This window comes from Brienomyrus brachyistius, chromosome 5 (assembly GCF_023856365.1).
Source record: "Brienomyrus brachyistius isolate T26 chromosome 5, BBRACH_0.4, whole genome shotgun sequence".
NCBI classification, from domain to species: domain Eukaryota; kingdom Metazoa; phylum Chordata; class Actinopteri; order Osteoglossiformes; family Mormyridae; genus Brienomyrus; species Brienomyrus brachyistius.
Genome location: NC_064537.1, coordinates 2,926,288 through 2,941,790, shown reverse-complemented (window position 1 = coordinate 2,941,790; position 15,503 = coordinate 2,926,288). Strand labels below are relative to the sequence as shown.

Sequence of the window (15,503 nt, the reverse complement as noted above, 5' to 3'; positions counted from 1 at the left end):
ACCACATCCGGGAGTGGGGGGCAGGGGGGCGGACTTCCTGTGTAGGATTCAGCCTGGCATTCCCGCTCATCCAAAGATAGCCTGAGCGCCACCCCCCCCTTCTCAATGTCCCACACGCATCAGGATGGCCAGAGCTTTGAGGAGGGCGGTGCCAACCTCAGCCTGTCTCAGAGGCAAGTGTCAGGAGGGGGCCGAGGGTGGGCATGTTAGAGGGGAGAAGGGGCGGGGCTTGGGACCCACAGATATGATTGGCCCCTCCCCCGTGCCTGACACTTTTCTGCCGTTGACAACGGGACCACATTCGTCCGGCAGGCTGAAACTCTTCTGTCCCCAGCAGCTGGAGAGATCACACAGGGAGGTCACCTTTCTGGAAACATAGCTTTGTGACTCTGCACTTTTCTGACGTAAGTGAGTTTATTTACCTTTGCGGGCTCTTTCATGTGACTGACGGTCAGACTTATTTAAAGACTTTAAAGAAGGTGTTCGCTGCTACCTTCGTGTCATCATGTTGTATGCTGGTGCTGGGGTTTGGCACCAGTCGTCTAAACACAGCGCTGGTTCCTTAACTACTGCACACCCAGAAGGGACCTGCATCCTTTCTCTACTCTGCCTCTGTAGGGTGACTGAAAAGCATTTATATTTCATTGATTTAGCAGATTCATCTACCCACTAGTTTTTAGGAAAACAAGGTGAAGCAATTAGGCTTAAGGGCCGTACAATAATAAGGGTTGACCAGCCACAGGATTTGAACCAGCAACCTTCTGATCCCTGATATACTGTCCTAATCCGCGGTACCACACATTCACACACACACAAATTTCCGCTTCTTTGTTACAGTTTGTTAGTCATAGTATATGACGCGGAAGCCCGTCGCAATATATGTGCTTCACACTTTAGTCACCCGACAAAAGGGCGCACTGTGTGCTTATAGTCTGTCTTAAATGTGCAACTGCTGTGCCACACATTAGAGAGCCAGCACAGTGTAGCCCACCAGCAAACACTGCATTACCGTACATTACCGTACATTACCGTATTACCGTAGCCCACCTGCAACCACTGCACCGCATGCCGCGCATTAGACAGCTGCCATGGTGTAGCCCACCAGCAAACACTGCATTACCGTATATTACCGTAGCCCACCTGCAACCACTGCACTGCATGCCACGCATTAGAGAGCTGCCACGTTGTAGCCCACCAGCAAACACTGCATTACCGTATTACCGTAGCCCACCTGCAACCACTGCACCGCATGCCGCGCATTAGAGAGCTGCCACAGTGTAGCCCACCTGCAACCACTGCACCGCATGCCGTGCATTAGAGAGCTGCCACAGTGTAGCCTGTGGGCCCTCAGTGCTGGACAGGGATGTGACCCGGATGCATGTACCTGAAATCGTCTGGGCTGGGGTCTGTTTCGTAGGCGTAAACATGCCTGATCGTATCAGAGAGCACATGAACGCCCCACCCATAGTCACTCAAAATTCTAAATAATGGAGTGGACCGGATTTTTACTCCACCCTCATCTTGCCAGTGACTTGTTACCCAGTTTATGGTTAGAGTGCCCCCATCTGGTGGAGGGCAGGTTAGTCCTCGAGATGTAAACTGCCCACTGCAGGACTTGACCTTGATCCTGTATATGACTGTGATCTGACACTGGAATTAGTACAGTAATGAGAATGAACAGCTGAACGATTCCACATGGACCGCGAAGGTGACCACTGGCTTCGTGTATTAATATGACGTAAATGAACAGCCGCACCCAGTTACGGAGGCATGCTCTGAGATCTGCAGTAATGACCTCAGCCCACTCTCCCCTCCTTTGATGAGGACTGGCTGTTCAGGGATTGTGAAAAAGCAAAGTAATGTCCACTGAGATGTCAGAGGCCGTCAGACTGGAGCATGTAACTCCCCAGTGTAGTGGGAGGGGGGTCAGAAAGAGCTCCTTTGTTGACAAAGGCTCACATAAGATCAGTGTGTCATACCGTGAAATTTAGGGGGGGTGTGGATATAAATGGCACGGTGTCAGTGTAGTGGGGGGGGGTCATCATAGTTGATTAGGTCAGTGTGTTGCGGGGGAGGGACTGCCTGTTCCTCAGTCCCACACCAAATTCGGTGACTGCCTCCCCCAGCAGGGATGTATAGCTGGGGAGAATTGTAGCTTTAGAAGAGGGGTGGGGTTTGGTGAGCCGGGGGGGTCAGGTGGCATATTCTCATGGAGTAAATTTAACACAGTTACATCGCCAGCCATGCTCCCTCCTGTGCTTTCACAAACATCGGCATAAAAGGGGCCCCGTAGCCTGTGATTCACCCCCACCACCATACCCCCGGCCAATCCTATCAGGCCCTGTTGTTGGGCTGCTTTGGCTGTCAGACCCAGAAGCAGAGAGGACGATGGGCGCAGACAAACCGAGGGGTAGAGGGGACAGCGGGTGTAGACACACCGGGGAATGGAGGGGACAGCGGGTGTAGACACACCGGGGAATAGAGGGGACAGCGGGTGTAGACACACCGGGGAATGGAGGGGACAGCGGGTGTAGACACACCGGGGAATAGAGGGGACAGCGGGTGTAGACACACCGGGGAATAGAGGGGACAGCGGGTGTAGACACACCGGGGAATGGAGGGGACAGCGGATGCAGACAAACCGAAGCGTGGAGGGGTCAGCGGGTGGAGGGGACAGCAGGTGTAGACACACCGGGGAATGGAGGGGACAGCGGGTGTAGACACACCGGGGAATAGAGGGGACAGCGGGTGTAGACACACCGGGGAATGGAGGGGACAGCGGGTGTAGACACACCGGGGAATGGAGGGGACAGCGGGTGTAGACACACCGGGGAATAGAGGGGACAGCGGGTGTAGACACACCGGGGAATGGAGGGGACAGCGGGTGTAGACACACCGGGGAATGGAGGGGACAGCGGGTGTAGACACACCGGGGAATAGAGGGGACAGCGGGTGTAGACACACCGGGGAATGGAGGGGACAGCGGGTGTAGACACACCGGGGAATAGAGGGGACAGCGGGTGTAGACACACCGGGGAATAGAGGGGACAGCGGGTGTAGACACACCGGGGAATAGAGGGGACAGCGGGTGTAGACACACCGGGGAATAGAGGGGACAGCGGGTGTAGACACACCGGGGAATGGAGGGGACAGCGGATGCAGACAAACCGAAGCGTGGAGGGGTCAGCGGGTGGAGGGGACAGCGGGTGGAGGGGACAGCGGGTGTAGACACACCGGGGAATGGAGGGGACAGCGGGTGTAGACACACCGGGGAATAGAGGGGACAGCGGGTGTAGACACACCGGGGAATGGAGGGGACAGTGGGTGTAGACACACCGGGGAATGGAGGGGACAGCGGGTGTAGATACACCGGGGAATAGAGGGGACAGCGGGTGTAGACACACCGGGGAATGGAGGAGACAGCGGGTGTAGACACACCGGGGAATAGAGGGGACAGCGGGTGTAGACACACCGGGGAATGGAGGGGACAGCGGGTGTAGACACACCGGGGAATGGAGGAGACAGCGGGTGTAGACACACCGGGGAATAGAGGGGACAGCGGGTGTAGACACACCGGGGAGTGGAGGGGACAGCGGGTGTAGACACACCGGGGAATGGAGGGGACAGCGGATGCAGACAAACCGAAGCGTGGAGGGGTCAGCGGTTGGAGGGGACAGCGGGTTGAGGGGACAGCGGGTGGAGGGGACAGCGGGTGGAGGGGACAGCGGGTGTAGACACACTGGGGAGTGGAGGGGACAGCGGGTGCAGACACACTGGGGAGTGGAGGGGACAGCGGGTGCAGACACACTGGGGAGTGGAGGGGACAGCGGGTGCAGACACACTGGGGAGTGGAGGGGACAGCGGGTGCAGACACACTGGGGAGTGGAGGGGACAGCGGGTGTAGACACACTGGGGAGTGGAGGGGACAGCGGGTGCAGACACACTGGGGAGTGGAGGGGACAGCGGGTGCAGACACACTGGGGAGTGGAGGGGACAGCGGGTGCAGACAAAACAGGGTATAGAGGGGACAGTAGGGACAGACAGACTAGGGTGAGCAGTGAGGATGCACAGCAGCAACTGTGAAGTCCCTCACTGTGGCAGTCATCTAGGGATGTAAGACCATAACCACGTGGCTCTTAACTGATGCCCTTTGTCATTTCCAGGCAGGTACATCCTTTAATGATGAACCAGAGGCACAAATGGGGGGGAGGGGGGTGCTTTTAACTTAACAGCCCCATCCACAAGTCAATATACTAATTTTCTCAGTGCATGACCTTCCCAACTCATCTGAGAGGACATCGCTGCTCTCCAAACTACCTCTGGAACCTAAAGCATCCTGTTTACCTTCCTTAACAGCCACTTTCCACTCCTCATAAAATATACATATATTTATTTACATTTATTTATTTATCAGATGCTTTTATGCAAAGAGAGGAACATTGATAAAACTGGGTTAGATGGTCCCTGGAGCAAATGGAGTTACGTACCCCAAATGACAAATAAAAATATATTAATATTCTTCATGGTTCCACTCTTCTTTGGTCAGTCCTGTACAGGGTGTCCCCAGTGGATAAAACTGCAACCCAAAACTGGAATATCCAAGCTTAAACTTCTATGTCTTTAAAACTATTCTCTGATATCAAAGCAGCATTTAATCTGACCTTTTTGCATGGCTATTTTTGCTGGAACAGTTCAGGTGAAGCATCTATCAAGAGTTCCACGGCAGATCCATAGTGGGATCTGAACCATTAACCTCTAAGTGAGTTTTTAATGACCAACATACTAACCCTGCTTCCTCCTTCTCCGTCCTCCATCCATCTTCCATAACCACTTACCGAGTCTCAGTGGATCGAGGGTTCAGTTTAGCTAAATTAATATTTTAATAAGGTACCTAAAGCAGATTTGTTGTGTGAAATGGTTCGTTACTGAACACCTGTCCTCTCATTTCTTCAGCAATATAATCTACTGCTGATAAATGTCACTTGTTAGCAGTGTTGGTTGAAATGCGTTAAGTAACGCGTTACTATAACTCCACTAGTTTTGAGCAATGAGTAATGTAACTAATTACCTTTTCCAACTAAATACCGCAATTTACTGAAATTTAAATGGGTTCGTTACTCGTTACTTTTCTTAGGGAGAATGATAGATGCAATTTGACAGTTGTATTGTCTCGCACTGTTACTGCAGCAAAACTAAAATAATATAACGACCTAGACGGCACACATACAAAATTACTTTTCCTACTAACGATTTACTTTTATATGGAGTAACTGGTAAAACGATTGAATTACTTTTCAATGAAGTAACTAGTAACTGTAATTACTCCTTTTCAGTAATTTGCACAACACTGCTTGTTAGTCGTGAATTGCATTTTTTTAAGTAACTAAGCAAGCTGCCTTGCTTTCCATCCTCCATGAGAAATATCAAAGCAGTCGCTGGAGAATGACATTAAGAGCCCCCTGCAAAGGGTTGATCGCTATATAAGTCAATAAGAAAGGACAGAAGGGAAATTGGCCATCCAAAGGTTAATAAGCGTACGCAGTAGCCTCTTTGCCTACTGTCACTGGTATCACGGGTTTGCTGATACACCTCCCACCACTTTATCCAAGAATACGTTTTAGAAGATGAAATGCGGATGCAGACCAACCAGGGCAGAAACGATCGATTAAGGAAATGCAATTTACCCCCCAAAATACGTAATGATATAAAATAATATAAACAATGCATCAAACACTGACTTTCTGCAATGGTTTAGAGTTTTCACGTGGGTGTGAACATGGGAGTTTTATAGCCAGTGAAAATATCCGGGGCTAAGTCAAGTTTACCTGCTGCTTGACTTTTTTGTTTTTTTAAGGAAGATCGGGGGCAACATACTCGGGGCTGGGCTTGGGTTACGGCCCGCAGTGATGGGACCTAAGGACGCCCATGCGTGTGAATTTAAGCACGTAACGCAGACAGGATAAAGGTAGAGAGCATCTGTGTGTAAATACCGCCAGGCAGCTGTTACTGTCAGGGAGACATCCGAGGCACGAATAAACACCGATCTGCAATCGGCCAGAGAAAAGGAGAAATATAAAATCAAGTTGAAATAAAATGAGGAAGCGGAAGGATGTTTAGCTCATTTTGTTAGTTTAACATGAGGATTTTAGGCATTCTGCAGGTTGCGTTTAGGTCATAAAAACTAGATGTGTGATTTGATAGTCATACCTCACAGGTCCTCATGTCCGCTGCAAATGTCGGACCATCGGGGTGGGTCATCATGGTATGCATTCAGCTAGGCAGTCCTCCAGCTCTGGACAGCGACACCCCCACTCCCCTCCGCTCCCCTCCCTCTCTGCCAACCACGCCTGCATACTTATTCATGCCTCTCCCGGGACAAAACGGAGACACGGGGTCCAAGCAGTTATCTCGGCCGAGCTGGAAGGGATGCGGCTGACGGCTGAAAGCATCGCGGGACGCCAGCGTGGATTGGGGTGGCACTAATTAAAGTGATTAAAGTGTAGATGACCTTTATGCATTGTCTCCATATACACTGAGCTCATGATTTCTACACAGTTCTATATTTATCTGATATGATCAATCCAGTAACCAAAAACGAGACTAAAAAAAACTAAACAAAAAAACAAAACAATACCGCAGGAACAGGAAAGACGTTCCGCAACAGCCTGACGACAAATTACGGGCATTTCAAGCCTAAATCGAAGGTTTATTTATTTTCCTGTGATTCGTAAGTGCTGGTGGGGGGCGTTGATGTCGGTCTGCAGACCACGCCGTGGTGACGGGCTGCCGGGGCAGGGCGATCCCTGACGCAGCGCCTCACGCTGGTCGTTGGTCGCCATAACGGGCCGCTTTATAACCGCACTGCGCTGTGCGCCGCCCGTCTAGTGAGGAGTGGCTCGGAGCGCAGGCACTGCCTTTGGACTGTTCACGAACATCGCTGGGTCACTTTTTGCACTATTTCGCTGAGTTATCACTGATTTTTGGGGCGTGTTTTCAGAAATCTTAAGTAAGTCGGAGAAATTAATTTCGAATCTTTTTTTTGTATAAATAGCATATTTCACATTTTTAGTAAACGCTTGTTATGGGAGCGGGATCGCTGTAACTTAAACTTTAAAGTTATTGTGATGCGCGAACCTTGGAGTGATGATTTAGTTATTTATAATAAGGCGTTTGCCAGTGAGATGTTTTGGCAGATATATAATCACAGGGAAAGACGGGCGCTGAGAAAACGTGTAATAACAGTGTACGATCAATAACTATAAGCTTCTGAATCTTCTCTTTCTTTCACACGGTTGTGAGGCGCTGTAAGGCGCACGAAGGCAGATGAGACCTGTTGCAGAAATGGGATTCCTGTTTTGTACAGCAGTTTTGTTTAATTTTAGCAGATGGCGGGACTGGGGGAGTAAATCTGGGCCGCGGCGAGCTGGACCTGCGGGAGTTTCGCGGCGGCTCGCCGGGATCTGCTCAATGCTCGCTTTGTAGAGCAGTAACAGTGCCAGCTTGTTAAAAAGCGGAGTTTTTATGCTTTTCCCTTGCCTTCGTGTGCTTTTTTACGTTATCACCGCAATTATTTTAAATAAAGAGCTCATTTTGGGAATATATTCCAATAGCTCGGAACGAGGAATTTTGTTTTCGAAGAAATATATTAAAATATGCACAGGCGCCTGCGTGCTTTTCTGTTTAGATGTATAACTGGAAGTTAACTTATACTAACGTTAGATTCCGGGGGTCCCAGAGGAATAATTGACATGCCATATCTACATGGGGTTTTACATGAGCAAAACAACTGTAAACTCGGTAAACTACGCCTATTGTCGTTATTTTTAATAAAATAAAATAAGCATTCCAGTGTGTAGGCAAAGTTTGCGAAGTGCCCAAGTCGAAATACACCCGTGCGTGGGGGAGGGGCGACACGCCCTTCGGACTCCAACTCCGCTCTCAACCTGCTTGTTTTTCTACTGCATCCAGATCGGTTCCAAAGATGCTGCTCTTACTGCTGGGAATCATCCTCCTGCACCTCGCCGGACTGGTGCTGCTCTTTATATCCACCATCGTCAGCGTGAGTATCATCTGTCATCTTGCTTGTGGCGAATATGACACGGAAATATGAACGCATTCCGTCGGACGCCTTTTAACTAAAAAAAGATGGATGGCAGATTAGATGTTTGGTGTTTTACCGTCAGAAATGCAAAAACAAGCCAATATAAAATAATGTGGGGTTTACTCCGACCCCTCCCTCAAGAGTGTCGGCTACTAAAGTGTTAATCATCGTTATGAGGTCTGATCATTCAAATACGCTGCAATCTAAGAGCGTACAGTATGTTGCCGTTGCATGTAAATATGTATGATTTGCTCCCCCAGGCCTGGGTCGTGAACCCCACCGGCAGTTCGGACCTGTGGTTGAACTGCTCCACGCCTAATGGCGGCACTCACTGCATCTCCGCCACTGCAGGAGGTGAGTAATCCCCCCCACCAACGTTTCTCATTTCCTAATATCGGTTCCTTTCTCCGCCTGGCGGAACCAAATCAAATCCTCCACCCATCCACAAAAAACACACACAGCCCGACCTAAAAAGTGTTCCGCGTGCTGGATCGCTGCCGTTGGGTTCCCTCTCTAATGCGTCATACATTTGGTGTTTCCCCGCCGCGTAGCTCCCGGTTCATCATCGGGGGCTTGGCCTCCGAGCGCGTAAAGTCCGAGGGTCCCGTACAGCTTTAAAAGATTTTGGCTCCCCCCTGGGGGCTCGCTTCGCATCGGGCGTTGCAGTGTACACTGTTGGCTCTCTGCTGCCGCCTAGAGGCAAGGCACTGAAGGTGCGACAAGGACGGAGATCTTTTCTACAGTAAGCAGTGCTGTGCTGGGATTGCAGAGTGTTTCTGCAAGAGTTGAGATTATTTAAAGCACATTGCGTAATGCATTTGTTATTGTGATGCAGGGGCAAGCTGTCTGAATTTCAGCAGAAGTTACTGCTACATTTCACAAGGACATTTGGATTGAGTAAATACGTAATTATAATTTAGCCAAGAGCCACAGACACTCTAGTCAAAAGCCATTCAGCTTTTTGAGAGCATTAATGTAGATAGGCAACATGGGAGATGTGGTCTGTATAGTTCGTCCATAGCATTCCCGGTCACAGTATGCGACGTCGTGTTTAATGGCCCGGATTGACCCAAGTGTCCCTGAATCAGCTTCTGCCACACCCCTGTCCCGGGACTGTGGGCCCAGAAGTCGCTCACATGGACCTGTCTGACTGGACCCATTGGCGCCGACCTCATCTTACGTCCCCAGAGGCTGTGATCGGCAAATGACAGGGGCGCGGCAGCACCTCCTGCTGGCCAAACTGGCACCATCGCGATTATGACACGCCCAGGGTGCCGGAGGGGGCTTCTGTCGTTGCCAGTTTGGCTGGCATGAATGAACATAATATTCACAGATGATTAAAGTATGTAAATGTCATGGGGAGCGATATATTTTAACTCCCTCCGGCCGCACGCCTTCCTGCTTCTGGGGTGGGGGACAAAGTCAGCTGATCTCCTCTGACACCAACGGGTCGCGTTCTGGGAAGGGGGCCTCCTGCTTCCTCTCGCTCTCAGAATAACCCGTTAGGGAGTGGCCAGCGAGCAGACGGCCTCCTCGCTTCCTGTTCGGGTGGCACCTTATTTTTGTGATGTTTTTGTTTTCTGGAAATTCTGGGCTGGTGCTATTCTGGGGGTGTTGGGGAGGGGGTGTCGGTAACGATGGTTGATCGCAGCAGTCGGATCCGGTCGGGTGCAGGGTCCGTGTCGTGTTCTAGGGGTGTCAGTAACGATGATAGATTACGGCAGTCGGATCCGGTCGGGTGCAGGGTCCGTGTCGTGTTCTGGGGGTGTCAGTAACGATGGTAGATTGCGGCAGTCAGATCCGGTGGGGTGCAGGGTCCGTGTCGTGTTCTGGGGTTGTATCCCATGACACGCCGAGGCACTGCTGCAGACGGCCCATCGCCACCTCGTCTGCTCCAGGCTGACAGACGCAGGTGTATCTCCATGCGTTTTCTTGCCCCTTGTTTGCGGCTCTCGAAGCTTTCGCTCGTTGAGTAATTTGTCACTAAACCTGCCTCGTCTCGATTGTTTCTTTAGGGCTTAATCCGATTTGATGGGTTTTAACAGGTCTAAACAGTTACTTGTGGAATTGGATTAGATTCTGACCTAGTTTATTGCAGATGTCTTTTCTCCTCAGGCTGGGTGGGACCTTCTCACCCTGTTAAGGGCACAAATTGGACTCCTTTGGGTCCGCCCTCATTTTCACGAAGGCCTTTCATCCTTGAACTCCACTCCTCTTATATGGTGGCTTCTCTCTACTCATTCTAAAAACAGACGTGTTAAATAACAACACCAAGCATCTTGTTAAGGACGACACAACACGTTTGTCAGTTTTACTAAAACCAGTATATTAATTCATTTAACACAGGCGGCATGTTAAGGTTTCAACACAAAAGTGTTGTTAATTAACACACTATTTTTTAGAGTCAATTAAATGCACATTTACTGCCAGGCCCTGACCTCACTGCACCCTACAGAGCTGGACATCTGTCATTAATTGTCTCACATGGCAGTGTTGCTATGGGGCCAGTGCACGTCGATGTTTGCTGTCACTGAGTGTGTGTGTGAAGGAAGAGTGGAAACTGTGAATTCTGCAGAATGAAACTCACCCAGCTGCCCTGGTGTGATGATGGTGGTGTGAGGAGTGACACTGGGAGACCAGTGGGGCATGTCGGAGGCCGAGGCATCGGTGAGCAAGTGCATTTAGGGTCAGCGAAGCAGGAGCAGGACTGCAGATGAATCGTACACTAAGAGAGAGGATGCGAGCTCACACTCAGTGGCTATCTGTGGCAGTGTGGCGAGTCGCCGTGGTGAGTCACCCCCCGGATGGGGGTTCCTCATTGACAGCAGCGTGTCACATGAGCTGGCGGCCTTTCGAGATTCCGTCACTCGTCACTTGACATCTACCACATGTTTTGACCACATGCATCTGGCTGGTGAGTAAGTTCCTTAATGACTGGGCATCAGTCGAGAGTTTGTCAGCCGTGGAGAAAATGGTCCGAAATGTAGGAACCAAAAAGCACCACAGACTGACGTAGCAGGGGGAGTGAGGGGGGTCGAGCTCCTGCCATGACCCCTTTTCGGACAGGACTCCCCCAGAACAGGCTTTTCGGGATGTGACTGCATATCGGTGCCATTTTAGGGCTCCAGGCTGGTACTGGAGGAAGAGGCGGAGCCTGTGAGGAGTGAGGAGCACCTCAGGAGCACGCTACTGCGTACGGAGCATGTCGCCGGGTTTCCATGGACACTTAACGATACAGCGTTTGCTGACCTCGCTGGCGTGGCTGTTAACTGAGAGCGAAGGATGGTGTATGAGATAGGGGTGCCCAGGTTTTTAAACATTCCTTCCTGCTTGCAGGCAAACTAGGAGCATAGTCTTATCCCAGTACGGCATTTTCCTGGGACGGTTATGGTGTAGCAGTGGTGGGGCCAACTCTCACTGAGCAAAGGGACAGGAAGGTATGAGGGACACAGGCCTGGGGCGTCCTTGGACACATTGGACCTGACGGCTGTGATTAGTGCCGCGTAATGAAGCATCAGAACGTGTTGCTTGTTGAAATCTGCTTCCAGATGGATTTTGTGTATATGGATCTAAAATGGGTCACCAGGACTTACGGGGCACGACAGGCAGCACATAAACCCACAATGCACAGGAATCTACTGAGGCCCCGCCCACAGTTGCTGACACGCCCCCTGCCCTGCCTCACCTCTCTCTTACAGAATGGATTCAAGCCGTTCAAGCCCTCATGATCCTCGCCATCGTCTTCAGCTTCCTGTCCATCTTCCTCTTCTTCTGCCAGCTATTCACCCTGCAGAAGGGTGGGCGTTTCTTCCTCACAGGAATTTTCCAGATCCTGGCCAGTGAGTATCGCCGACGCCTACCCCCCCCCCCCCCCCCTCCAAGTCAGTAGGAGCCTTGGACATGCAAATATGGAAGGAACAGAGGAGCCTCCCACATGTAGAGGATGATTGTTCCGAAACCGAGTTACTTTTCATGTTAGGTTTTTTTAAAGCACCATTCAGACTCCATTGGAGTTTTTTGGGGTCGGAGGAACAGCGCAGTGTTATAGATGCCGGTCGATGCGCAGCCCCCACAATAATGTGTCAGCTGACATTTCGTATTTCATTTACTTAACGACCGCTTTAGTCCAAAGTGACAAATGGAAGCAGGGCCAGTCGGTCCCTGGAGTAATTAGGGGTTAAGGGCCTCACTCAGGGGCCCAACAGTGATTCTGGGTTTTGAACCACCGACCTACAGATCACAGCGTCGAATTGTGCTGCGTCACAGTCATATAATACACTCAGCTCCTTGGTGGCCGCCCCCCCACCCCACCACCCTCTGTCAGGATCTTCATGATGCACTCCTGTACAGGGGTATCAATACAAAGGGGGTGAAGACTTATCTAAAAAGTCAGATAGTTTTATTATTAATTACAAAATGTTAATACAAAAATGTACAACTTACAGTTCCATTTGGCTTCCATAAAATGTGGAATCAGTCCAAGGTGGATAGAAAAATGTACAGCCTCTGAGATTTAACACGCACTGGAATTGAGCTTGGAGATCCAGATCCGGCTGCTGACCTGCCTTATCCCCCCCCCCAGGCCTGTTTGTCATGAGCGGGGCCACCATCTACACGGTGAGGAGCTCGGACTGGGTCCACAAGAACGACTCGTTCGGCTTCGCGTACATCCTGGCTTGGGTGGCGTTTCCTCTGGCCTTGGTCAGCGGCCTGATCTACGTGGTGCTGAGGAAGCGGGAATAAGGCGGCGGGGGACTCGACCCCACACCCTACTGCTCCCATAGACGGATCCCACACTATCCACAGGCGCGGGGGTGGGAAGCACGAGACAAAAAAACCAAAAAAAACAAACCACCGTAAAACATTACATACTGCTATAATTTGAAGATGTATATAGTATCTATGGTTTAAAACCTATTTATAACACTTTTTACAAACATGTACATAGGACTGTTGTTTTGCTTTGTTGGCAAAGGATCCATTATAAGCTTTCTTTAGCCTTAATTAAGTGCCTAAAATGTTACAATGAATTAACCAGCCTTGGTTGTTTTTGTTTTTTTTCCTATTTTCTCTAAACTACCAAAAAAAAAGTATTTTAACCACAGCATGTATAAACTACAAATCTAGTTTTATGAGAACGGCGTAATATGCATTTGCTCGACTAACGTGTGAGAGGAGGCTAGCCGCTTGTTTCCTGTGTATGTGATACGGCGAATTATTTTACATTTTTTCTTTCAAAAGATGGTGCTATCTCATTTACCATTCCCAATATGGAGTGTCGTAAGAGTAGAAGTAACGCGATTTACACCATGAAGGAAATGACCATTGACAGGAGCTGACCTCAGTGAAAAGTTGTTCATAACCGCTTTTGTACATAAATGATTCTACTAAAGCTTCTTTAAGTTCTTTTTTTAATAAAAGCATTTAAAATGTCAACCTGATGTGTAAGTTAAACTAGGCATCCAAATAAGGAGACGGCGTTTTAGTTACTTCTATTCTTTTTTTTTTAAATTTCCATTAAAAAAAAAAAACAGATCAGCAAATATATCCGAGTAATTGTGGATTTCTATGTCAGCATTAATCAAATTGCAATTTTCGTTGACTCCGCCTTCATTTTTAAAGTAGAATTTATAAAACTAGCTAAGAAGTATGTATGTATGTAGGATGGGAGGGGGTACAATTTTGCCGTTTTATTATAGCGGTTTCCCCTTCCTCTCCTGTAAAGATCACGTTTTCATTTATTTCCTATGTTCAGAAGCTGCCCTGTATGCTACTTGTTTACCAAGGAATGGAGAGATATGTGTGTGTGTATTTACATTTTATCTGCCTCTGATAAGAGCAGGTAGTTTAAAAACGCCAATACACTGAAAAATACGGTTTTAGTGTTAAAATGACGCTTAAAGTCTTCAGTATTCAGATTAAAGTAGGGTAGCTAAACAAAATTATTTTAAAATTATTATTACTGATGCAGATTTTGAATCCTGCAATAACTTACTCACCGCCATCCTTTATGGGCTGCCCGTTTAACCAGGGGCTGCTTCGGATTGTCTGCCCTGCCACGAACGGGCGTGTTTATCTGACCTGTAAAGTCAGATCCGGTTAAATTGGCGGAAAGTCCTGCTGTTTGGCGAGCTTTGAGGAATCATGCCGCGCGTTTGCATTAACTCCGTGCTATTAAAGTTGCTGCATAATGTAATTTGTGCTTCCCTGTATGCACTGAGTGCCGATCGTCAGCCTTGTTTTTCTGGTTGCATGAGTGTGTTTGATCTGCACGGGTTCCGCCATCGGACGTTCCCGTTCCTGTTCCTGTTCGTTATATGCATATCAGCGCGTCTCCCGGGTGCAGGCAAGACGCAGAAAGCAGACGAAACGCCGACAAGCTGTGTCCACGGTACCTGACGCCTGGTTAGCTTGTCCCGGTATCTGTGACGCACTTTCTTGGCCACTGACAGCCAGAAATATAGATATGGTTCACCCGAAGAGGTCTGTCAGGCCGCTGAATGGCAGTTCCAGTTTGCCAGGCCTGGCTGGCCGCCCGCCCGGACTGCGCATAACAAGGAATAACCTGTAGGGGAAAAAAAACGCAACGGGAAAGTGAATCCCGGTTCGGATGTGGGACTGGAGCAAGCCGGTTCCCCAGTCCTGTGGTTTGAACCCACAGTTAACATGCAATTCGCGGCTCACTCTTACATCATTAGAGCGGGATCCTGGGAATAATCTGGCTCCAAAATCCCTGGGGTTTGGACCGGGCGGGGAGCAAATGCAGCACAGTAACATTTCTCAGGATCCTGCTTTAAAGGACCATGTAACCATAGCGATGCCAAATCTGTCGTAATGTCAGAAGGGGATCAAATCCCTGATGAAGACTTTGTACCTCTTCCTCTCCAAAGATACAAAATTTGGTGGAATCCACGGATTTTTGTGAACTAACAATAAAAAAAACTGTTGTTAATCACGCGCGTGGCATCCCTGTTGTTTATTGTGATTACGAAACTGCACCGGGCGGCAGTTAATAAGGCACGACGCCTCGTAAAACTCTCATATACCCATGAGACGTTTCGGAAGCCATTGCCAAAGCAAAAGTGGCTCCGTAACGATCATTAAACATTATTAACGCAAACGCTGTTTTGTGAAATAGTGCATCAGGGCCAAGGGAGGTTCGGATTCAACACTGGTAGGGACCAAATCAGTCCTGAACCCCCCCGCCCTTTAAACATGCATGATATTAATCCCTGCTGGAAATAGTTTATACTGAGCAGCATAATGCAAGCCAGTTATGTAGCGTTTCACTGCTGGTGGACAAGTTTCATTTTAAGGTAGACCAGTACAGCTATACTGGTCTATCAGTTATACCAGCAGTAACCAGTAACACCCAGCACGGAAAGCGTGATGGTTTATGCGG

General features: G+C 49.3%; 1 protein-coding gene across 3 annotated transcripts; it reads left to right on the top strand.

Moving 5' to 3' along the window:
- Nucleotides 1–268: 268 nt before the first annotated feature.
- On the top strand, nt 269–15,056 carry pmp22b (peripheral myelin protein 22b). Of its 3 annotated transcripts, none has more exons than XM_049014004.1 (5): nt 269–404; nt 7,969–8,059; nt 8,362–8,455; nt 11,800–11,940; nt 12,684–15,056. In XM_049014004.1, exons 2-5 carry the CDS (start codon nt 7,982–7,984, stop codon nt 12,842–12,844), a joined length of 474 nt encoding a protein of 157 aa, XP_048869961.1. In that variant the 5' UTR covers nt 269–404; nt 7,969–7,981; the 3' UTR covers nt 12,845–15,056. The 3 variants fall into 3 exon arrangements, with proteins under 3 accessions (XP_048869961.1, XP_048869962.1, XP_048869960.1); XM_049014005.1 differs by lacking the exon at nt 269–404 and adding an exon at nt 6,470–6,488; XM_049014003.1 differs by lacking the exon at nt 269–404 and adding an exon at nt 6,847–7,006.
- The last annotated feature ends 447 nt before the right edge of the window (nt 15,057–15,503 follow it).